This window comes from Ahaetulla prasina, chromosome 1 (genome assembly GCF_028640845.1).
Source record: "Ahaetulla prasina isolate Xishuangbanna chromosome 1, ASM2864084v1, whole genome shotgun sequence".
NCBI lineage: Eukaryota > Metazoa > Chordata > Lepidosauria > Squamata > Colubridae > Ahaetulla > Ahaetulla prasina.
In genome coordinates this window covers 366,901,305-366,927,117 of record NC_080539.1, presented here as the reverse complement: position 1 = coordinate 366,927,117, position 25,813 = coordinate 366,901,305, and the positions used below count along the sequence as shown (strand labels likewise).

The 25,813-nt window shown below is 41.8% G+C and overlaps 1 protein-coding gene across 2 annotated transcripts in view; it reads left to right on the top strand.

The window, feature by feature from the left end:
- LOC131188317 (calcium/calmodulin-dependent protein kinase type IV-like) overlaps nucleotides 1-25,813 on the top strand; it is an 81,675-nt gene that overhangs the window by 14,774 nt on the left and 41,088 nt on the right. For both annotated transcript variants that reach the window (XM_058163521.1, XM_058163519.1), the window contains exon 2: nucleotides 10,425-10,503. In XM_058163521.1, coding sequence (XP_058019504.1) covers nucleotides 10,425-10,503 — 79 coding nt within the window. The remainder of the gene's footprint in view (nucleotides 1-10,424; nucleotides 10,504-25,813) is intronic.

Below are 25,813 nucleotides of genomic sequence, written 5' to 3'. Positions count from 1 at the left end.
ATAAACCCCTAAATACTTAACCTTCTTTACAATTTCAAATCCTGTTACTTCCTCTAGTTTTTCTTTCTGTTGTCTGGCCATATTTTTTATTATCACTTTTGTCTTTTTCTGATTTACCTTAAACCCTGAGACATTCCCATATTGATCAATTATTTCCAACAAAGATTTACTAGAATTTATAGGGTTTGTTAAAGTAATCACCAAATCATCTGCAAAAGCTCTTAACTTATATTCATACTGTCTAACTCTAATTCCCTCTATCTCCTTTACTTCTCGTATTTTATCCAATAATGGTTCTAGAGTTAAAATAAACAATAATGGTGATAAAGGACATCCCTGTCTTGTTCCTTTCGCAATCTTAAAAGGTTCTGTTAAGCTACCATTGATTATAATCTGTGCTGTTTGCTCTCCATAAATTGCCTAATTATTCTTAAAAACCATCTCCAAATTGCATCTTTTCTATTAATTTAAATAAAAATCCCAATGCAATCGATCAAAAGCTTTCTCTGCATCGAGAAAATAAATGCTGCTGGAATAAAATTTTTCTTTTCTAAGTACTCCAGTAAATTAACAATCTGCCTAACATTATTCCTCATCTGTCTCCCTTTTATAAATCCAGATTGATCATTATGAATTCTTCGCTGCAGAATCAACATTAATCTATTAGCTATTATTTTAACAAAATCTTATAATCATTATTTAAAAGTGAGATTGGCCTATAATTCCCAGGTTTAGAACAATCCTGTTCCTCTTTGGTATCAATGAAATAAAAGAGGTTCTCCATGAGAATTCCCCTCCTAGTTGTATCTGATTAAATAATTCCTTAAGTGGACCTAACATCTCATCCTGTAAATTCCTATAATAACTAACTGTAAGCCCATCCGTACCAGGAGTTTTCCCCATTTTAATTGTTTAATTACCAAAATAATTTCTTCCGAGGTTATAGGCGATTCAGTTCATCCGTTTGTTCTAAAGTTAAATTTTTAACCTTATATTCCTTCAAATAATTATCAATATCCCTATTCAATATATTATCTTTAAGATATAAATTTGTATAATATTCTAAAAAGCTTTTTAATTTTATCCTGTTGATATCTCTCTTACCTTTATATTCTATTTTTCTATAGTACGTTGTTTTGTCTTTTCCTTAAAGTGTATGCTAACCACCTACCAGGTCTATTTGCATTACAAAAGTATTATGTTTGGCATATTGTATATTTGTTGCCACCTGATCAGCCATTATCATATTAAATTGATTCTGTAGTAACTTTATTGCATCTTTAAGTTTTTGATCATGTGGATTATGTATTAATAATTGTTGTTTCTTATAAATTTCCTCTTCTAAATACCTACGCTGTCTTTGTTGCTTATTTCTCTGTCTATTATTAAGATATATTAATACACCTCTCATAAAAGCTTTACTGGAGTCCCAAACCATTTCTATCGATGTTTCATTATTCAAATTATAATCAAAAAATTCTTTCATCTGCTTTTTACATTGATTTACATTATCCTGATATCTAAACAAATTTTCATTTAATCTCCAAGTTCTTCTACCCTCTTTTCCATATTGCAATTCCATCCAAACAGGACTATGATCAGACAAACATCTTGGAAATATCTTAGTTTTCTTCACCCTAAAAAGCAAATCATTAGAAATTAAAATAAAATCAATACGTGAGAAGGATTGATGCCTATCAGAGAAAAAGTATAGTCTCTTTCCTCCAAATTCCAGTCTCCATACATCTCTTAACTCAAAATCTTCTATCATATCAAAAAGGATTTAGGCAGCTTTGCATGTGCAGGTATCTTCTTGGAAGAAATTCTCTTGTCCTTTCGTATCTATTACTCCATTCCAATCTCCCAATATAATACACGATTTATAATCCCATAGAATCAACTTATCATATAACATTCTATAAAATTTTTCTTGTTGCTGATTGGGTGCATATATACCAAGCAAGAGAGTCCTTTTGTTTCTATTGTAAGTTCAATAGCAATATATCTTCCGTGAATATCTGCCTCTATTAACTTGGCTGGTATATCTTTTCTCAAATAAACCACTATGCCATGTTTTTCTCCAAAGCTGAAGCAACAAAATGTTTACCTAACTTTGAGTTTATTAGGTACTTTTGATCTGATAATTTAATATGCGTTTCTTGTAAGCAAATAACATCATTTTAAATTGTTTCAAATAATGAAATATTTTTCTTCTCTTCTGAGCTGAGTTCAAACCATTGACATTCCAAGTCAAGATTTTATTTGCCATTACTGGCCTGCTGAAGCTTTTGAGCAATCAACTGAAGATCGTCCTCCCGTATCTTCGGCCGTGCTCCTCCACCGCTTCTGTAGCAGAATCCTGAACTTTACTTTGAGTTTGTTGCTCCTTTTCTTTACGCAAGGGCTCCCTCGTCAGTCTTTGTTCTTGTGGTTGTTCCTCAGATGGTAACATCACTGGAATCACCTCAGCTTCCACACCCATTTGAGTCTCTTGAATTCTTTTTTCTATTATTTCTATTTCAAGTTTCAGCACTGTAGAAAGAAAATCTTTGGCCTTAAGCACTGTGTCAATACGATATCTCCTTCCTTGATAATACACTGTCAAACCAACTGGAACCTCCCATCTAAATTGAATCTGGTATTTCTTAAGTTCTTGTGTAAAAAATGTAAAGTCCTTTCTATCCCTTAACATCTTGGGAGGAATCTCTTTCAAAACCTTCAGCTCCTGTTCTCCTATTTTCAAGTTTTTCTGAAAAGCAACTTGCAAAATTTGATTCCTCACTGTTCTTTTCAAAAAATAAACCACAATGTCTCTAGGAAGTTTCTTTTGCCTAGCAATCCAAGAATTAACTCTATAAATTTTGTCAATTTGATAAGCAACCTCTTGTGGATCAAGTTCAATAAATTCAGCCAGAGCTTCTGATAAAAATTTTTTTAAATCTTCCCCTTTCTCCTCATTCAAACCCCTAATTCTCAGAGCTCCTTCCATCATTCTATACTGCATCACCACCACTTGATCTTCATTTTTGTCCAATTTAATTTGCATTCCTCCCATTCTATTTTCTATTTGCTGATTTGACTGAGCAATTTCTTGCACCTCCTCCTCCACCACCTCCAGTCTTTTTGCCAAACCTTGAAAAGCCATCAAAATATCTTCTCTTATTTTTTTATTATTCTCTTTTATTTCTTCTCTTATTTTCTCATTATTATCCATAATCTCCTTAAACCTTTCTTCAAACACTTTCCCTTGCTCTTTAATCAAATCTTCTAAAGCTGGTTCAGAACCCCTTCTACCCCCAGTCTTAGGTGGTTTAGTAGCCATTTCAGTTTTAAAGATTCACAAAATATAAGTCTAAAAACTTCTCTTTTCCCCTTTAGGTATAGGAAAGCTCAGTTCACTTCATTAGAATCCACACATAACATTTCTTATCTTCTTAGTTACACAGGCTGTTTAGAATTCCATTTGTCACTTTCACTCCCTTTCAGGCGCCATCTTAAAGAGTCAGTTGAAACAAAGAAAAAAAAAAGTTTCTCTTTTTAAAAGGGAAGTCAGGAAATCAAAAATACTTGCAATCCAATAATTGTTCGCTCGCACTCATTCCGTCTGCTTAAAGAGATCCATAAAGATAAGACAAATAGCAGAGATGGACACTTTCTTCTTTTCCTGCTTTTGCAGGTGCGCACTGAAGTCGGAGCTTATGGCAGGAATATTTATGGGACCGTCGACCCTCAGGGCTCTGCTTAATTAAAAACAAAGCCCCTGGGGAGGTCTACCACTACACCCCCGCAGCTCTTATCTTTTCCCTTTCATCCAGGGAAAAAGATTAAAGCCGGCTTTTCCTGGCTTTTACGATGTTCAGTGCGGAGCCCCTTTAATTAGGAGCTCAGCGAAGAGGTGGCGCCACCGGAAGTTCCACTATTTCTGACTCTGCTTTTGATGTTATTAAGTGAAGCCTAAATAGACTAGGTTTTAACATGGTTATAATATAATATAATATAATATAATATAATATAATATAATATAATATAATATAATATAATATAATAATATAATAATATAATAATATAATTAATATAATATAATATAATATAATATAATATAATATAATATAATATAATATAATATAATATAATAACAACAGAATTGGAAGGGACCTTGGAGGCCTTCTAGTCCAATCCCCTGCCCAGGCAGGAAACCCTACACCATCTCAGTCAGATGGTTATCCAACATTTTCTTAAAAATTTCCAGTGTTGGAGCATTTACAACTTCTGCAGGCAAGTCGTTCCATTGGTTTTAACCTTGAAGTGTCTGGTGGGAAGAAATCCCAATCCCGGCCCGCAGTTAATACTTTTAGGGTTCATGACCCTAAACCTGTTCCTCAGCAACAATCTGGGTCCTCATTTTACGGACCTCAGAAGGATGGAAGGCTGAGTCAACCTTGAGCCAGTCAGGATCAAACTGCTGGCAGTGAGCAGAGCTTACCTGCAACACTGCATTCTCACCACTGCACCACCACACCTTCTGCAACTTTCTGACAAGCAAAATCGGTGGGGAAGCCAGATTCACTTAACAACCGTATTGCTAACTTAACAGCTGCCGTGATTCCCTGAACAACTGTGGCAAGAAAGGTCGTAAAACGGGACAAAACTCAACCTGTTCCTCAGCAACAATCTGGGTCCTCATTTTACGGACCTCAGAAGGTTGGAAGGCTGAGTCAACCTTGAGCCGGTCAGGATCAAACTGCTGGCAGTGAGCAGAGCTTGCCTGCAATACTGCATTCTCACCACTGCACCACCACACCTTCTGCAACCTTCGGACAAGCAAAATCGGTGGGGAAGCCATTGTCAGCTTTGGAAGGCATATTAGGCCGGAAGCTTCCATGCTGCCACATTCTCATGTGTGGGAAAGTAGGAGGGGGGGATTTAGTAAAGGGTTTGTCTTTAGACATAATAGCACTCTTCCTGTCAGTCAAGATCAGGCCGATCCTGCATCTGGAGAAGGAATGGTCGGAGTGCTGTCTCGAGATGGGACAGTTGGCGATTGGAGCACGTGATCGGCAAAGGAGTCTCAGGGGATGGCTTTGGGGTTTTTTTGATTTACTGAAGGAAAACCTAGACCTCTCAGATTCGGGTTTTCCCATATGTGCCAGTTTACCTATCCTAGTAAATGGAACCCTGAAAGATGCTTGCTTCGGAGTTTTTACTTGGAGTTGAGGAGGTTTTCTGGAATGCTGACAGCCAGATTCACTTAACAGCCATGTTGCTAACTTAACAACTGCCGTGATTCCTTGAACAACTGTGTCGTAAAACGGGGCAAAACGCACTTAACAACTGTCTCACTTAGCAACAGAAATTTGGGGCTCAGTTGTGGTCGTACGTCGAGGACTACCAATGTGGAAATTTTTACAAACTAATCCAATTGCACCGTTTTCTATTGAAGTCGAGTACAGAAGGAAAAAAAAACAACCCACTAACATGAGGCAGAAATGACTTCTGACTGCTTCGTGTAGTGTATCCTGCTGGGACGTGCATGAAAGGAAACTCTGCTCTGCAAATATGAAAGAGATTTTGGGGGCCTCCGAGAGTTTTTTCCATCAGGTCATCCTGGATATCCCATCTGGGATATATCACGTCTATGTAGATATAAATTTACCAGGTTTATTTCTCTGGGAACTGCTGTACTTGACAGAGGTTAGAGCCCTATAGTAGTAGCGCCTTTGGTCTTGAAAGCCGCCTAACCATTTAAAGCTCTTGAGCGTTTCAATTTTAATTAGAAGAGTTTTACCAAAGGAAGCCAGAGGGGGAAAAAATCCTTCAGTGGCGGAAAGAGGAGAGGGATTTCATCCTTCTACACTGCAGGATGCTTGGATCTAGCAAACACCACTTAGGTACATAATTAATATGGCTTTCGGTGCCCCAAAGCTGTGCAGCGGTTTGGATTTGATCTCCAAAAAGTGCTTTAAAATGCCCAAATCTGACTCGGCCTCTGCATATAAAACCCAAAGTAATTGGTTTTCCAGGCGAAACCTCAGAGTCCCCTTAGCAAGATTTATTAAAAAGAAATTGGATTCTAAGAATTCCAGTGACCGATCTATTTCCAGTCAACAAGTAATCTACACGAAGTCCTTGACATACAACCGTTCTCTTAGTGACGGTTCGAAGCTACGCCACCGGGGAAAAAAATGACTTATAACTACTTTTCACACTTACGGCCGTTGCAGCACTCCCCAGAACAGGCAAGGCAGTGATTCTCTTAACAACGGTGGCAAGAAAGGTAATAAAATGGCGGCAAAACTCACTTAACTGTCTTGCTTAGCAATGGATATTTTGGGCTGTATTTGTCGTGTCCCACTCCTCCGCTGACGGCCGGGTCAGGGAAATCCGAATCAGGTGTGCCTCTGCAGCTCTGCCAAAATCCTAGCAAAGTCCTCAGGGCAGGCAGGAGTCCAGAAAGTGACTTCAGCAAGTTATGTTTAGACTTTGCCTGACTCAGACAATGCCAGAAAGCAGGTCCTTTATATAGGCCATGGGGTGTGGCTCTATGACTCAGCACTTATCCAGGCCTGCCCCTCCCTTCTTTTTGACGCCACCGCCTATCAATTCTTCTGAAGCGAGGGTCACTCCAGTCGGCAGCTGTTGGTAATTGACCTCCCTCAGGCTCACATGCTGTGGGGGAGGGGGAGGGGTCTAGTTGCTCCGTTTGCCTGGGCATGGAGCCAGGGCTGGGGCCGGGAGGTGCTCCCTCTTCCGCAGCCTGTCTGGGCATGGAGCCAGGGCTGGGGCCGGGAGGTGCCCCCTCCTCCTCAGCCTGTCTGGGCATGGAGCCAGGGCTGGGGCCGGGAGGCATACTAGGACATTCTTCAGCGTTCGGAAGCAGATAAGAAGACCCCGGCTGCGGTGAGAGCGGGCAAGACACAACAGTATTGGGGTTGTAAGTCAAGGATTACCTGTATCAAAAAGTACATTAGGGTGCGTGTAAAAAAAAAAAAGACGGCATTCTGATTTCACTGTGATGGCTACCATCTTGCTTTTTATAGACCCTATCTTGTCAACAGCTTCCTGCACCAGGAGATTAGAAAGGAGTTAGGGATCATTTCTCTTACATGTCCTTTTGCTTTGGGACAGGAAGGGATCCCCCCCCCAAAGTTTTGCAGAGAATAAAATTTATTTTCCTGGGCTCCAAAATCACCGCAGATGGGGACTGCAGCCAAGAAATTAAAAGACGCTTGCTTCTGGGGAAGAAAGTTATAGCAAATCTAGACAGCGTACTAAAAAGCAGAGACATCACCCTGCCAACAAAAGTGCGTATAGTCAAGGCTATGGTGTTCCCAGTTGCAATGGATGGCTGTGAAAGTTGGACCGTAAGGAAGGCTGAGTGCAAAAGAATTGAACTATGGTGCTGGAGAAGACTCGTGCGAGTCCCTTGGAGTGCAAGGTGAACAAACAAGTCAGTCCTAGAGGAGATCAACCCTGACTGCTCTTTAGAAGGCCAGATACTGAAGAGGAAACTGAAATAATTTGGCCACTTAATGAGAAGGAGGGACTCACAGGAGAAGAGCCAGGAATGATGGAGGGCAGAAGAAGAAGGGGACGACAGAGAAGGAGGTGGCTGGATGGAGTCACTCAAGCAGTCAGCGTGAGCCAGTGGTGAAATCTAATTTTTTTTACTACTGGTTCTGTGGGCATGGCTTGGTGGGCGTGGTGTGGCTTGGTGGGTGTAGCAGGGGAAGAATACTGCAAAATCTCCATTCCCACCCCACTCTGGGGCCATCCAGAGGTGGTATTTGCTGTTTCTCTGAACTACTCAAAATTTCCACTACCTGGCATCAGTTTAAATGGACTCCGGGGGATGGTAGAGGACAGAAAGGCCTGGAGGAACGTTGTCCATAGGGTCACGATGGGTCGGACACGACTTCGCAACTAACAACAACAACAATTGTATTAACAGAATTTCTCCAAGTCTGAAAGTATTCCTTCCCTTTTAATTCTCTGGAAAATAAGGAAGGCCCTTTCTGAGAGACTTCCCGTGCCCCTTTTCCTTCTGTGGGCTAAGATACAGGTAGTCCTTGACTTACAACCACAATTGAGCCCAAAATTTCTGTCGCTAAGCGAGAGAGTTGTTAAGTGAGTTTCATCCCACTTTACGACCTTCCTTGACACCGTTGTTAAATGAATCACTGCCGTGGTTAAGTTAGTAACCCGATTGTTAAGTGAAGCTGGCTTCCTCATTGACTTCACTTGTCAGGAGGTCGCAAAGGTGATCACAGGACCCCTGGACACTGTGACCGTCATAAATATGAGTCTGTGGCCAAGCGGCTGAGTTTTGATCATGTGACCATAAGGACGCTACAGCGGTTATAAGTGTGAAAAACAGACATAAATCACTTTTTTCAAAGCCATTGTAAGTTCGAAGGGTCACTAAATGAACTATTGTACGTTGAGGACTACCTGTTTGAGGACTACACTGTTTGTCTGGTCTGGCAACTCTTCCTCCTGTCTCCAAGATCGTTTCCTTAGATGATTACATTTACAGAGAAGCTGCTAGGACTCCGTAAATGCTGAAAATAAAGTCCTGTGTGACAGTGAAAGAATTAAGGGCCCAATAGCTGAGGACAAAATCTCAGAATAATAGAATAACAGATTTGGAAGGGACCTTGAAGGTCTTCTAGTCCAACCCCCCTGCTCCTGCAGAAGACCCTATACCAGGGGTCCCCAACCTTTCGGACCTCAGGAACCACTAAACTCATAATTTTAAATCCCGTGGACCACTAATATGATCTGCTTAATGACCGGCTGGATGGGTGTGGCTAGGTAGTCATGTGACTGGGTGACCATGACCAACTTGATGTCGCTCATGTCGAGGGTCACCTCACCGGCCTCTACTTACCCCTCCCCTCCTACCCACTCCTCCCCTGCCTGCTCAGGCTCCTTAGGGCCCCAACAGGAAGCAGTTGTTGGAGCTAAGCAGCCACCATGAGAAAGAGTTGGCAAAAGAGCTCAATTCAGATTGGATCTGACCAAGAAGGAGGCTCAGCAGAAGCATCTCACTGAGGACTAGGAGCATAGGCTTTCCAAGCAGAGGGAAGACCTGCAGGAGTGCAAGGCCAGGTACCGGTGCCTGGAGGCTCAGTGGGCTGAGATGCAGCCAGTTCCAAGTCATCAGGCAATCCCACTGGAACAAGGCCCGCCGGCTCTTTGCCACCAGCAGCGCTTCCCTCCATCCTTCACCCAAAGCCCCACACCAGGAGGCTGACGCAGACCCCAACCCACACAAAAAGACCCTGAAGGGGGAGACTCTCTGCAGCAACACAAGCGTTCATTGCATGTATCTAGTCCAGGGGGCATAGTTTGAGGACCTCTAATTTAGTGCAATATAAAAAATGCAAATAATTTTTCTGTGGACCACCAAAATTTTCTCGCGGACCACCAGTTGGTGACCGCTGCTTTGGAGAATAGCTTGGCTCCCTCTTCTTTGTGGCAGCCCCTCAAATATTGGAACACTGCTATCTTGTCAACTCTAGTCCTTCTTTTCCTTAAACTGGACATTCCTAGTTCCTGCAACCGTTCTTCATATATTTTATCCTCCAGCCGCCCCAATTATCTTTGTTGCTCTTCTTTATTTATTTATTTTATTTATTTTATCACATTTATATACCGCCCTATCTCCCTAGGGACTCAGGGCGGTTCACAGGCAAGTAAAAAAATACATATAAATACAGACTAAAATAACAGTTAAAAAACTTATTCTACATGGCCGAATTATTAAAAAGCAATATAAATAATAAAACCCATTAAAACCAGTATAAATTTAAAATCTAATCCAGTCCTGCGCAGATAAATAAATGTGTTTTAAGCTCGCGACGGAAGGTTCGGAGGTCCGGAAGTTGACAAAGTCCTGGGGGGAGTTCGTTCCAGAGGGTGGGAGCCCCCACAGAGAAGGCCCTTCCCCTGGGTGTCGCCAGACGGCACTGCCTAGCTGACGGCACCCTGAGGAGTCCCTCTCTGTGAGAGCGCACGGGTCGGTGGGAGGTATTCGGTGGGAGGTATTCGGTAGCAGTAGGCGGTCCCGTAAGTACCTGAGTCTTTGAAGTGTTCCCTTTCCTTGGTGCCTTCAGCTCATGCTGATTTTGCTTAAGGGTTGATCTAGGCTGAAGGAGACACTATTTCTTCTGTTTGAAGGAGGGTTAGAAAGTCCAGCACAGCACCAGGAAGGATTCAGAAAAAGCCAAGCCAAAACCAGACTGAGATTGTGTGCGCCAAAACCAGATACTAAAAACACACAATTATGATGGATCTATGATTTCCTTTATTTGGGGAGTTATAGGTTATCATATTAATCAGTCATAATATTTTGTGTGTGTGTACATGTCTGTGATTCCAGTGTCAGTTCTGGGAACAATATTTCTGATCCTTGTCCGTTTTAGGGGGGCCACCTCTGTGGTTTACAGCTGCGAAGAGAAAGGATCTCAGGTCCAGTATGCTGCCAAAATATTGAAGAAAACGGTAAGTGTAAATCTCTTACTTTCATCACACACATTTTAACTAGCTTTGTATCCTCCCTTAATTTGTACCAAGACAAGGCAGTGTTTAAAGGCTGTTCCCTTTTCCTATTTTTCCCATAATCACTACCATATGAGATCAACTGACCCAACATCCCCTTTCATGCCCAAGGTGGGATTAGAACTCACCGTTTCCAGATGATTGGCCAAAGTCACCTACCTGGCTTTCATGCCTAAGGCGGCACTAGAACTCACCGTTTCCTGATGATTGGCCCAGTCACCTACCCAGCTTTCATGCCTAAGGCGGGACTAGAACTCACTGTTTCCTGATGATTGACCAAAGTCATCTACCCGGCTTTCATGCCTAAGGCGGGACTAGAATTCACCGTTTCCAGATGATTGGCCCAGTCACCTACCGGCTTTCATGCCTAAGGCAGCACTAGAACTCACTGTTTCCTGATGATTGGCCCAGTCACCTACCCAGCTTTCATGCCTAAGGCGGGACTAGAACTCACTGTTTCCTGATGATTGGCCCAGTCACCTACCCGGCTTTCATGCCTAAGGCGGGACTAGAACTCACTGTTTCCTGATGATTGGCCAAAGTCACCTACCCGGCTTTCATGCCTAAGGCAGGACTAGAACTCACCGTTTCCAGATGATTGGCCCAGTCACCTACCTGGCTTTCATGCCTAAGGCGGCACTAGAACTCACTGTTTCCTGATGATTGGCCCAAAGTCGCCTACCCGGCTTTCATGCCTAAAGCAGGACTAGAACTCAGTTTCCTGATGATTGGCCCAAAGTCACCTACTCGGCTTTCATGTCTAACATGAGACTAGAATTCATAGTCTTCTGATGATTGGCCCAAAGTCACTCTATGGGCTTTCATGCTTAAAGTGAGATTAGAACTCCCAGTCTCCCGACTTCTAGCCTGTGCCTTAACAACTAGGCCAAACTGCCCTTCTAGTGCTTTTCTGTCTTCCTTACAAAATAGCCTAGGGGAGAATATGAAAACAGAGGAACATGGATGATTTTCTGGAGTGAGGGGCAACCGATCTCTCAAGAAATTAGCATAGCATTGTAAAAATAGTGGAAATCGCTCCAGATTAGTTTAAAGCATGGCAGTACACGTAGTCCTCAACTTATGACCACAATTGGGATCAGAAATCCAGTTGTAAGTCATTGCAGTCATAAATTGAGGCAACCACGTGACCAGATCCGGGTTTTTTTTGCCATTTTTCACCATGGTCGTTAAATGAACCAATATTTAGTGATAAAGGAGAATATTTGCAGCTCAGGATTGAAATGTGGGGTCCTTGGTCCGTTGTTGTTTTTTTGCCAGAAACTAGCAAAAATGTCACAAATTGTGGTCAAGTGGCTGAGGGTCATTGCAATTGGTCACAAAGGCAAGCCAGTTGCCAAGTGCCCAAAATGCAGTCTCATTATTTCAGAGGGTGTGTGTGTGAGTGTGACATTTTACAATAGCCAGAAGTGCTTTGCAGGCTATAACGCTCCCATTCCAAGACCATCCTAATTCATTCCGAATGGTTGTAAAATAACCGGTCACAAGTCAAGGACTACTGTTAGTTCCTGCCACAATTTTTCCTTTTGGGAATTATAATGGATTGTACAGGGATTGAGACTAAATTGATTTTGAACTTAATAACAGCAGCAAGACTGTTGATTGGACAATACTGGAAGAAAGAAGAGATACCTACAATAGAAGAATGGATATTGAAAGTTATTAATTTGGCTGAGATGGCTAAAATCTCAGCATTTTTAAAAGACAATACGCAGGAAAGATATTTAATTGAATGGAAAAAATGGATTGATTATCTACAAAACAGATATCAGATTAAGAAATATCAGATTGCCTTTGAATAATTAGAAAGTTATTTTATGTAATGGGAGGGGTTGGGAGAAAAGCTTTGGATGTGGTTATATGGATTGGAAGGGAAAATTTTATTCTATGTTTGGTTTATGTATAACTTTACCTTGTGATTGACCCGGGAAGCCGGGGGGTGGGGGAGAGAGGGGGGTGTTTTGTTTTGTTTTTTGGGAGGGAGGGGGAAAAAAGGGGGAAAAATGTTTTTGTTTTTTTAAAACTCTTTCAATAAAAAAAAAAAAAAAGTCAAGGACTACTGTTGTGACCCAGGCCCAAGTAGGTAGTAATAAACTTAGTCGATGGAAAAACAAACTTTATTTGAACAGCTGGGAATTACTTCGTTCCCAACGTCATTCAACTCAAAATAAAACAAATGCCTCCCAACACAAATTCCTCAGTTATCTCACAAACCTTAGTCCAATTAGGCAAACTGCCAAGGCCCTTCCTGGCAAACTTCCAGAAGCCACAAAAACAAAGACGTAGATGAAGCAGAGGACGAAGCAGAAGACGCAGCTACAACGTTGTTTTTTGGCAAAGCCCAAACATTGTTGCTGGTCTGTTTTAAGCTTTATGGGAGGGGCCAATCATCTCTTGGCCCTCCTCCTGAGTTGTCCTTTTTGCTTGAGCTTCTCTTGCCTTCTGGCACTCTTCTCATGCGTGCATTAGGAACAGGCTCCTCCTGTTCCTCTGCCTCACTACTGTCAGCCTCTGGAGGCTCTGGAGTCCACACCTCACTTCCCAATGGCTCTGGCCTCACCGCAGCCTCATCGCTGTCCGACTCCGTTGCCAGCTCTGCAGGCTGCTGGCGGACCACAACAACTACCTGTAACTCTCAGCAACATCTGCAGGGTAGAAAGGATCAAAGCGCCACCCCTTTTGTGTAGCCCAGAACAGGCAAGACAGTGGTTGTGATGTCATAATCCAAGCCCTGCCCCTTTCATAGCCTAGGCTTGGATTGCAATGCAGTATCCGCCATCTTTATTTCCCCACCTATGGGACTCCGATTGCTCCCCCAGTATTTTCCAATAAAAGGTTCTGCTCTGGCTGCCTGAATCATTTTTAAAGCAGAGATACTAGTTCAGGGTTTCTCAGCCTTGGCAATTTTCAAATGTGTGGACTTCAACTCCCAGAATTCCCCAGTCAGCTAGCTGGAGAATTCTGGGAGTTGAAGTCTTCACATCTGTCAGATTTAAGAAACACTGTTTTTAAAGATTGGATTTTCTATTACTGTATTCTCATGGATAAACCCATCAGCAGATAAACTGAACTACTAAATCATTACCAAAATCACTACTGAATTTAATTTTCATTTACCTTAGATTCTCTGACAGCAACAGAATTGTTCATCTTCTCCACTCTGGTAATAACTTTTTGAAAATTGCATCATACGCAAACGCAATTTCCAGACATGGGCAATTACCTATCTCCCAGAAATGCGTTCAGTGAGAGCTGGGAAACTATAAACATTTACATCATCCTTAAAGCCTATGGTTTTTTTTAAAAAAAAAACAACCTAAGCCCTAGTGTGTGGATACGTCAATTTTTAAAATACATATATACATACAGTGGTGGCCAAAATTGTGGAAACCATTTGGGAAAAGTGTATTTTTCAGGTTTGATGGCTAATAACACCACCTTTTTTTTTTGAGTTGTACCATAAAATTATATCAATGGAAAGATAATTTAATCAAGAATGTAATGCAATAACTTTTATGGAGGATTTGCTATTAGAATAGCAGTTACAGTATAAAGAAGAAAAGTGAAACACGTAGAAAAAACGAGATATACAAAAATTATCACCATAGAAAAAACAAGATATACAAAAATTATCACCATGTCACTTAATAGTTGGGTAACCTTTAGCAGGAATTACGGCCTTACAACGTCTTCCCATGGAGTGAACCAAGTCTTTTAGTTCCGCAGCTGTTATAATGTGAAACCAAGATTGAATGATAGCTTCTGTTAACTGGGTTTTATTGCTGGGACACTTCCGACTAACAAGTTTCTTTAGTCAGTTCCACAGATTTTCAGTTGGGTTAAGGTCTGGGCTATTCCCAGGCCATTCCACCAGTAGAATATGATTATCTTGAAACTCCCCCCCAAAAGTGGTCTTATTAGCCACCAAACCTCAAAAATACACTTTTCCCAAAAGGTTTCCACAATTTTGGCTGCTACCGTACATACATATATTTTATACATTTTTATATTACACTCCAGTTGCAACATTCTGGGTGCTTTACAGCATATAACATGTACATTATCATGTACAACATGTACATTATCATGTACAATAAAACAAGTTGAACCTCCCAAACAGTAGCACAGGTGGTCCTCGACTTACAACACTTCATTTAGTGGCCAAAATTACAACAGCACCCAAAAAAGTGACTCATCATCGTTGAATCGTTTATGACAGTTGCAGTGTCCTGGGGTCATGTGATCACCTTTTGTAACCTTCTGACAAGCAAAGTCAATGGGGAATCCTGATTCACTTAACAGCTGTGGCAAGAAAGTCATAAAATGGGGCAAAACCCACTTAACAAATGTCTCCCTTAGCAACAGAAATTTTGGGGTCAATTGTGGTTGCAAATTGAGAACTATCTGTAATCTCACCTGCTCTTCAGAAGTTTATCTCAATGAAATGGTTTTGACAGCCTTGTAGTAATCTTCAGTGGCAGCCCAGCAAAGAGTGCATTGTAGTAGTCCAGACACATCTAGATCAAAGTAAGAGTCATTATTGCTAGATCTTCTAGATCAGGGGTCTCCAACCTTGTCAACTTTAAGCCTGGCGGACTTCAACTCCCAGAATTCCTCAGACAGCAAAACTGGCTGGGGAATTCTGGGAGTTGAAGTCCGCCTGGCTTAAAAGTTTTTATTTATTTATTTATTTATTTATTTATTTTGTCACAACATCATACAAAAAGATTATATAGTATATACACATATAAACATATATAGGAAGAAGAAAAGAAGAACAATAGGACAGGAACGGTAGGCACGTTTGTGCGCTTATGCCATATATGGTCCTCTTAGGAATGGGGTGAGGTCAATAGTAGAAAGTTTTTGGTTAAAGCTATTAGGATTATGGGAAGAGACCACAGAGTCAGGTAAAGTATTCCAAGCACTGATGATTCTGTTGCAGAAGTCATATTTTCTGCAATCTAGATTAAAGCGGTTTACATTAAGTTTAAATCTATTGGTTGCCCTTGTATTATTGCAATTAAAGCTGAAGTAGTCTTTGACAGGAAGGACATTACAATAGATGATTCTGTGAGTTAAACTTAGGTCTTGTCGAAGCGACGGAGTTCCAAGTTTTCTAAGCCTAGGATTTCAAGTCTGGTGGGATAAGGTATTTTGTTGTTTTCAGAGGAATGGAGAACTCTTCTTGTAAAATATTTCTGGACACGTTCAATTGTATTGATGTCAGAGATGTGGTGAGGGTTCCAAACAGGTGAGCTGTATTCTAGAATTGGTCTAGCAAATGTTTTATATGCTCTGGTTAGTAGTGTGGTGTTTTGGAAAAGAAGCTACATAAAATTAGGTTTACAACTCTTAGAGCTTTTTTGCTATGTAGTTGCAGTGGGCTTTGGCACTTAGATCATTTGACATGAAAACTCCAAGGTCTTTAACGGGATGGGGTCGTCTGTAAGGTAATGTCCATCTAGTATGTACTTAGTTTTAGAGTTCTTTTTCCTATATGTAAGACTGAGCATTTGCTGGTTGAAATTTGGAGCTGCCAATTTTAGACCAAGCGGTTAGATGGTCAAGGTCGTTTTGAATGATAGAAGTGTTGTCTGTGGTGTTAAATAGTTTGACATCGTCAGCAAAGAGAACACAATTACTTGAGATATGGTCACAAAGATCATTAATGTATAGAATAAAGAGTGTTGGTCCAAGGACGCTGCCTTGAGGAACGCCACTCTTGACAGGAACAGGATTTGATAAAGCATTGCCAATTTTGACCACTTGTTGTCTGTTAGACAGAAAAGCAGATATCCATTTGTGGAGGGGTCCTGAGATGCCATAGGATGTTAGTTTAAGGAGAAGTTTATCGTGTACTACTGAGTCAAAAGCTTTGCAGAAGTCATATTTTCTGCATTCTAGATTAAAGCGGTTTACATTAAGTTTAAATCTATTGGTTGCCCTTGTATTATTGCAATTAAAGCTGAAGTAGTCTTTGACAGGAAGGACATTACAATAGATGATTCTGTGAGTTAAACTTAGGTCTTGTCGAAGCGACGGAGTTCCAAGTTTTCTAAGCCTAGGATTTCAAGTCTGGTGGGATAAGGTATTTTGTTGTTTTCAGAGGAATGGAGAACTCTTCTTGTAAAATATTTCTGGACACGGTCAATTGTATTGATGTCAGAGATGTGGTGAGGGTTCCAAACAGGTGAGCTGTATTCTAGAATTCGTCTAGCAAATGTTTTATATGCTCTGGTTAGTAGTGTGGTGTTTTGGAAAAGAAGCTACAAAATTAGGTTTACAACTCTTAGAGCTTTTTTGCTATGTAGTTGCAGTGGGCTTTGGCACTTAGATCATTTGACATGAAAACTCCAAGGTCTTTAACGGGATGGGGTCGTCTGTAAGGTAATGTCCATCTAGTATGTACTTAGTTTTAGAGTTCTTTTTCCTATATGTAAGACTGAGCATTTGCTGGTTGAAATTTGGAGCTGCCAATTTTAGACCAAGCGGTTAGATGGTCAAGGTCGTTTTGAATGATAGAAGTGTTGTCTGTGGTGTTAAATAGTTTGACATCGTCAGCAAAGAGAACACAATTACTTGAGATATGGTCACAAAGATCATTAATGTATAGAATAAAGAGTGTTGGTCCAAGGACGCTGCCTTGAGGAACGCCACTCTTGACAGGAACAGGATTTGATAAAGCATTGCCAATTTTGACCACTTGTTGTCTGTTAGACAGAAAAGCAGATATCCATTTGTGGAGGGGTCCTGAGATGCCATAGGATGTTAGTTTAAGGAGAAGTTTATCGTGTACTACTGAGTCAAAAGCTTTGCAGAAGTCTATGTAGATTGCATCTATTGATTTGCCTTGATCTAGATTTGAAGTCCATATGTTTTTGCAGTGGAGAAGTTGTAAGTTACATGATAACTTTTTCCTGAAACCAAATTGTTTGTTGGAGAGTAGGTTGTTAGTTTCTAAGTGTGAGGTAATGGATTGATTGATGATAGATTCCATGACTTTGCAGGTGACGCAGCAAAGGGAGATCGGTCTGTAGTTTTCGACTAAGCTGGGGTCTCCTTTTTTGAAGATGGGGATGACTGTGGCTAGTGACCAAAGTTTGGGAAGAGAACTGGTAGTGAAAGCTTTATCAAAGATAATACTTAGGGGTTCAGCTATATTAATGGAAAGTTTTTTTAAGAAATATGCACATAGACCATCAGGTCCAATAGAAAGCGATGGTTTTAAGTTGTGAAGAGCTTTACCAACCAAAGTTGACAAGGTTGGAGACCCCTGTTCTAGATCCAGGAAGGACTAGCTATGGTGCACCAATGCTCTTTACCTAACGATCAAGCAGAAGCTATGAACCTAGGAGATGCCGCTTGGGTCACAGAAGTGCTCCTTTTAGGAGACTGCAGGTGGTCCCTGACTTATGACCACTATTAGGATGATAATTTTCATTACTTAACAAGGTGATTGTTAAGTGAGTCATGCCTCATTTTATGACCTTTTTGCCACTATTCTTCAGCAAATCCCTGCAGTTAAGTGAATGACATGGTCATGAGTCCTTCGGGAGATAGGGCGGTAATTAAATGTGATTAATAAATAAAATAAATAAATAAATTAAGCCAATCTGGCTTCCCCCGTTGACTCTGCTTGTTGGAAGCAGCTGGGAAGATCTCAAATGGTGATCTTGTGATCCCAGAATACCGCAACCATCCTAAATACGTGCTGATTGCCAAGCACCTGGATTTTAATCACATTATCATGGGACTGTCATAAGTGTGAGGCCTGTTCATAAGATTCTTTTTTCTGTGCCATTATAGCTTCAAATGATCATTAAACGAATGTTGTAAGTCAGGGTGTCAAACTCTAGTTCATTGAGGGCTGCATCAGGGTTGTGTTTGAGGGCTGCGGGTGTGTGGCCGCAGGCATGATGTCACTTATGTCGGGGGCACCACTTTCCTGAGACCCTCCCTCACATTATATCCTTCCTTCCTTCCTTCCTTCCTTCCTTCCTTCCCCTTCCCTCTTCAGTCTCGTTTCTTTTTCCTTGCTCTCTTCCCATCTTCCCATCTTTTCCTTGGTCTTTCCTCTTTCCCTTTCTCCTTTCCTGTCCCTTCTTGGATGCTCAAATGCGAAAGGGGAAACATTTCTCCTTTTGTTTTGTTTTGCTTTTAGTTTGTTTTGCTAGCCCTCTGCCACCAAAAGCGCCCCCTACCCACCCTGAGCTCTGTTTTCGCTGGCCGGTTTCACTGGGGGCCGGTCTTTTGCTGTTTCCAGGCCAGCCAGATCTAAGCCTTGAGTTTGACATCCCTGTTGTAAGTCAAGGACTAACCGTATGACCTTGGATGATGATGATAACAATAAGGGCCTCTGTGGCTCAGACTGGTAAGACAGTCTGTTATTAACAGCAGCTGCTTGCAATTATTGCAGGTTCAAGCCCCACCAAGCCCAAGGTTGACTCAGCCTTCCATCCTTTATAAGGTAGGTAAAATGAGGATCCAGATTGTTGGGGGCAATAAGTTGACTTTGTATATAATATACAAATGGATGAAGACTATTGCTTGACATAGTGTAAGCCGCCCTGAGTCTTCGGAGAAGGGCGGGATATAAATGCAAATTAAAAAAAAAAAACCAATAACAACAAAGTAATAACAGTATTAATAGTTTATTAAATGTATATGCCCAATTCTCAATGACTCTAAGCAGTTTACAATTGTTAAATCATTTAAAAACAAAGGACAATACAAAAGACACAAAACCAGCATCATACGAAAGTACAGGGGGTTCTCTTACTTACAACCATTAGTTTAGTGCCCATTTGAAATTACAACATCACTGAAAAAGAAAAGTCCTCGCCCTTATGACGACCATCACAGCATCCCCACAATCACATGACGCAAATTTGGGCATTTGATAACTGGCGTGATTTACGGTGGTTGCTGTGTTCTGGGGTATGCGATCGCCATTTGCAACCTTCCAAGCCAGCCTCCGATGAGCAAATTCAATGAGCGAAGCCAGGCTCCTTTAATGACTCCCTGGTTCATTTAACAATCGGAGTGATTCACTTTAACAACCACTGCAAGAAAGTTCATAAAAATCAGGCACGATTCCCTGAACAACTGCCTTGTTTAGCAATGGAAATTCTGATCTTAATTTTAGTTGTAAACTAGCTGATAACCCGGCGTTGCCCGGGTATTTATTTATCCCAACAACTTGCCCTCTTTGCTTAAAGCTGAGGGCCTTTTTTTTTAAAGAACCAATTTCCCTTACCAGAGGGAGCCCCCTTTTTTGTTGTTTTTGTTTTTAAGAACCAATCCCCCTTACCAGAGGGAGCCCCCTGTGGAGTACTGTGAAGCCGTTACCATGGTAACTCCACTGTGCAGTACAGTAGAAGCCATTTTAAGGCACAACAGGCTGTATCTTAACAGAACTTAAATCCAAAATGCATACGATCACTGTCAAAAGTACTGTGATTTGATATGTTGTTGGAAAATGAAAAATAAAAACTTTTTTAAAAAAAGTACTGTGATTTGACACTATAGATATAATTCATTCCTTTCCAGTTCAGTGGCCCAGGCATTCCAGAGTTATGCTGGAACACACACCCATAGACACACCCCGAGTGGTATTGGGATGTCTTACCCCCACGGTAATTTTTTCCAGAGAGTAAGTCATCTGTGTACCAAGTTTGTTTGAAATTGCTTGAGGCGTTCTACAGTTATGCTGGAACATACACACACACACATAGCCATTTTTTATATATATAGAAGATTGAGGACTACTTTTATTTTGTAATTATATATCATCAGCATCCTAATGGTAATTCATTGCAAGTTCTACAGGTGAGTTTGGGAACATGGTGGCTGCAGAAGCATACATGCGGGGTGGGGGGGGAGTCAAAATGGAATTCATAACCACACAATCACAACCTTCATTTTTACTCACACCCACCCACTATAGATGCTCTGAGGCTCGGTGTAACTTCCCAGGATACTCTGGTTTCAAATGTCATTTTAAAACAAAGAAATCTTATTACACTAAATTAATTAGCACAAGAGAAGTATACATGCTTACAACAGAAATAACAGAATTATATTCCGTTAATGGAATAACTTAATACTTTTTTTAAAACAAAAAGGTTGAAAGGGCCTGGCAGATTACATTTGGAACAGAATAATTGCCCGAATGTTGTTTATATTGCTCAAAAATCTTCATTCTTACCTTCTTACTGGAAAGAGAAGCTTAATTCACATGTTTTGTTTTGTTTTTCCCAGGCAAAATTTTTTATTTTCCATAATAATTCCCACAATTTGACCAGTGTACAATACAATCACTTATCCAACAATCGATCCTATACTCAAATTATGCTCAATCAGGCCTGCTCGACCGCCACTCCCTCCCTTAATCCTTTCTACCCTTCTCATCCTTCTTCGACTTTCCCCACCATCCTTCTCCTCGCTTTCCTACTTCCCCTCCTCTTTCCCACTTCTCACTACCATCCTTTCTAACCCTCTATCTTCTCCTCCTTCTTCTCCTCCTATCATTTCTTCTCCCTCCCTTCTTTCCTACCTATCTACCTGCCTACCTACTTTCTTCCGTCTTTACTCCTCTTTCCTTACCCTTTCCCTTCGGGAGTGGTTACCGAGCAGTCCCGACTTTACACCATTCCAACTTGTTTAATTCTACCATTATTCCTGTACAATGGCAATCAATCAATTTATAACCTTCCCTCCCCCATTTCCCCGAGACTTCCCAGAACAGAATACAGGGTATTGTAACTAACAAACATAATCTAAAATATAACATAAAACATATTCCATTTCACACCATCACACTATCAATTCCCTTCTTTCTTAAACTCTAATACATAGCAATTCCTAACTTCACTCAAAAACTAATTGATATTTTTTAATCTGATACTTATTTTGAATATAATCAATCCACTTTCTCCATTCCAAAATATATTTTTCTTGTGTACAGTCTTTCAAGTAGGCAGAAATTTTTGCCATTTCTGCTAAATTTGATACTTTACTAATCCATTCTCCAATTGTAGGTAAATCTTCTTTCTTCCAATATTGTGCAATCAATAGTCTTGCAGCAGTTATTAAATTCAAAATCAGTTTTGTCTCTATAACAGTGCAATCTGGAATTATTCCTAATAAAAAGAACTGTGGAACAAACTTGATCTTCTTTTTCAAAATGTTCTGCATAATCCACCATATTTTAATCCACATGTTGATAAGCCAGCAATCTGTTCTGTAAATCATGTTTAGATTTTTTTTTCCTTCCAGTGTTTGCAGGTGACTCAGGCAACCTTTTAGCTTCCAAAATCTGGAGCTCTCAGTATCTTATTAAATTACAAATAATGGAAATATAGTACTATAGAGAATCACATATGTGACCTTGGAAAACGTACATGATAGCGGTACATGATTTAATCCCAGCACAGAAATAGAACATTAGAAACAAATTTAAAGTGACTCTACTTTAACCCTGTAGAAGGAGGGAAGGAAGGGGAAATCCTGTTAGGCTTCAAAGATTCTGTTATGACCGACAGTCCTCATTTAACAACTGATTACTTAATGACTGTTTGAAATTACAATGGCCTTGAAAAGGTTGCTTTATGGCCACTAAAGCGCTTCCAACTTTTGCAGAATGTGCACACACATACACACCCGCCTGCAGTCACATGATTGCAATCAGGTTGTCACGCAACCTGGTTCACACTTACAACCAATTGGCACGCTCCCCACAATCATGTGATCACTATTTCCACTTTTTTTTTCTGCTGGCTTCCCCAAAACGTCAATGGGGAAGCCAGCAGGGAAGGTTGCAAGCTGATGGTACCTGTCATCTTTTGGGGCTGGCTGAAAGTGGTCCCTGGCCTATCCACGCCTGCTGGGATCTCAGCAGCCGAAATCCAAGCAGGCAGGAAGCTCAAAATCCCTCCTGAAAGCTAAACAGAAGGATGCAGAGAAATTTCTTATCAGGTACTTAGTAGCTGAGGGTTTGGCAGCACAAGAAAACAAGAGCCAACTTAATAGACTTAATAGCCAACCATCAACATCCCAATCAACAAATAAAAAGCCACACACAACCACATAAATAGGTGAAGATAAAGGTTCCCCTCGCACATATGTGCTAGTCGTTCCCGACTCTAGGGGGCAGTGCTCATCTCCGTTTCAAAGCCGAAGAGCCAGTGCTGTCTGAAGACGTTTCCGTGGTCATGTGGCCAGCATGACTAAATGCCAAAGGAGCACAGAATGTGGTCCCTATTTTTCTACTTGCATTTTTTATATGCTTTCGAACTGCTAGGTTGGCAGAAGCTGGGAAAAGTAACGGGAGCTCACCCCGTTACGCGGCACTAGGGATCCGAACCACTGAACTGCCAGCCTTTCGATCGACAAGCTCAGCGTCTTAGCCACTGAGCCACTGTGTCCCACCTGCCACATAAATACTATGCATAAAATAGCCCACATTCCGGTAGAGAGAAGTTCCCAGCACGAGTCTGAAAGCTCAGAAGACTTTTTTTCAGGAGGCAACTGGACTTTCTTGTTTTTTTTCTTTTGAAGACGTTTCACTTCTCATCCAAGAAGCTTCTTCAGGTCTGACAGCATAGTGGGGAATGGAAGACACACTTCCTGTCAGAGCTGAAGAAGCTTTTTGGATGAGAAGCGAAACATCTTCAAAAGGAAAAAACAAGAAAGTCCAGTTACCTCCTGAAAATAAAAAGCACCTTTGGGGCAACCGTGACCTGGATGACCGAGAATCTCTACAGACAGAAGATTAAACCTCTGGCCCTGGTGACCAACGCAGAATGGATCCTACAATATTATCCTGGGACACAAATTTTCGCCTTCATTTGATGTGGAGAAAGCCCCCAGCACCGCGCCTGCTTGAACCTCACTCGCCCCCCTCTCCGCAGCCGGACCCCTCTCATCTCCTGTTATCTCAGCCAGGGACTGATAATGAAGACGAATGGCCTGGCATGCCTCCAGCCCCCAGTCCTGGCACCATGCCCGGACAAACTGAGCAAATAAACCCCTCCCCCACAGCATGTGAACATAAGGAACATGAAGCCAGTCACGAGCTGGAATTGCCGGCAGCTGGAGGGTGGATGGATCCACGCTTCCGGAGAATGGAGAGGCGACGTCAGCAAAAGGAAGGGAGGGGCAGGCCTGGATCAGTGCTGAGTCATGGAGCCACACCCCATGGCCTATATAAAGGATCTGCTTTCTGGCATTCTTTGAGTCAGGCAAAGTCTAATTTGGATTGCTGGAGTCACATCTTGGACTCCTGCCTGCCCTGAGAACTCTGACAGGACTTTGGCAAAGCTGCAGAGGCTTCTCAGCCACGCTTGATACAGACTTCCCCGACCCGGCCGTCAGAGGAGGAGTGGGACACGACACTCAGCAACTGAAATCCAAGCATGGATGTACCTCAAAATCCCTCTCTCCCCACTTCTGTGGAAAGCCACCCAGAGGCAGGGAAAGAAAGATTTTAAGCATCACAAGTCCTATAAGCATGAGTTCAAAATCCCTTCCTCCCTGCAACTGCATAAGCAAAGAGTGTCAGGCAGAGGTGATAATTTAACAACCGGTTCTCTGCCCTAATGATTGGCTGGGTGGGCGTGGCCATGGTGGGCGTGGCCAGGGGATGTGACAGACATCATTCGGCCTTCTGCGCACATACCCCGGGAGCAAAGACAGGCCGTGGGGGGGATATGTCCCCCCCCTCCGTGCCCCATTGTGGGCCTAGGGAGCCTCCCTGAAGCCTCTTGGGAGCGAAAATGGGCCATGGGGGGGGGGCACACACCCCTGTGCCCCATTTTGGGCCTAGGAGGCCTCCTTGAAACCTCCTGGGAGCCAAAACGGGCTGCAGGGGGGGCACCCCTCCCATGCCCCGTTTTGGGCCTAGCCTCCCTGCACTTAACCTGGGAGCCAAAATGGGGTCCGTGGGGTCTCCTGGAAGGGAGGGGAAGGACAGAGCCAGCCAGAAATTTAGCTACCGGTTTGACCGAACCGGCTGAATCCCACCATTGGTATCAAGGTTCCAAGTAATAGACCCATACTAAGTTAAACTCCAAGGCAGATGAATAAATTCCTCAAAGAATAGCCTTATTGGACATATCATATTGGCACAAATCTGGTGAAAACCGACTCTGAAGGGTCCGGCAGTTTTCACCTAATTAAAAGTAAAAGTTTTTCCCTCAACCCCAAACAATCAGTCACATGGTCCAATCAAGGCACCCTCTGGTGGCTTGGTGACATCACTCCTTCCTCCGGCCAGGTGTGAGAACATTCTTGGTTCCCAAGAGAAAGTATTTTATTTTGACCACACAATCCCTCCTCCCTATCGCTCAGCTCCGTTGTGACAGCACTGAAGCTCCAAGATTGCTTCAGCCAGGCCATCTTAAGGGTTCACACAGAGAAGGATTGTTTACTTAATGACCCATGGGATCACTTAACGAATGCAACAAGGGATGCTGGGATTGTGGTCATTGAGCTAAGCAGTCACGTGGGCATCTTACTTAATGACCCTTTGCTCAGCAACCAAAACTCATGTGTTTTTCTTATCTATTGTTAGTACTTAAGGTAGGCCAGATTAGGAAAGAATAGCATGTTAAAACTCTACTGATTTAGTCTATACAGATAATCCTTCGCTTAATGACCAAAATTGGGACAATGAACCAATTCTTCCAAATGGGTGTTTTTAGCCAGAATGTCACAAATCTGGAACTCTACTGATTTAGGCTATATAGATATCCACACTTAATGACCACAGTTGTCCCAATTGTGGTCTTTAAGTAAGGACTATCTGTATATTCTAAGTCGGTAGAGTTCCAACGTGCTATCTGTATCTTGACCTGGCCTACCTCAAAGGGCTGATAATAGCCAAGAAGAATGGATGAAGGTTAAAAGGAGCATCTTCAGGGAGGTATCGAAAAAGTCAAGATGGCAGCCAAACTGATTGAAACCCATCCTTCTTCTGACAGTGGTTGGGCCTACCAGCTTGATCTTTTCGACTCCTCCCCTGATCTTTAATACAAGGAGAATGATCTCAAGTAGTCCTTGACTTAGAACAGTCTGCCTTTGCGACCTTCTGACAAGCAAAGTTAGTGGGGAAGCCAGATTCACTTTACAAGTGTGTTACTAATTTGAAAACTGCCATGATTCCCTCAGCAACTTTGGCAAGAATGGTCGGCAAAATTCACTTAACAACTGTTTCGCTTAGCAACAGAAATTT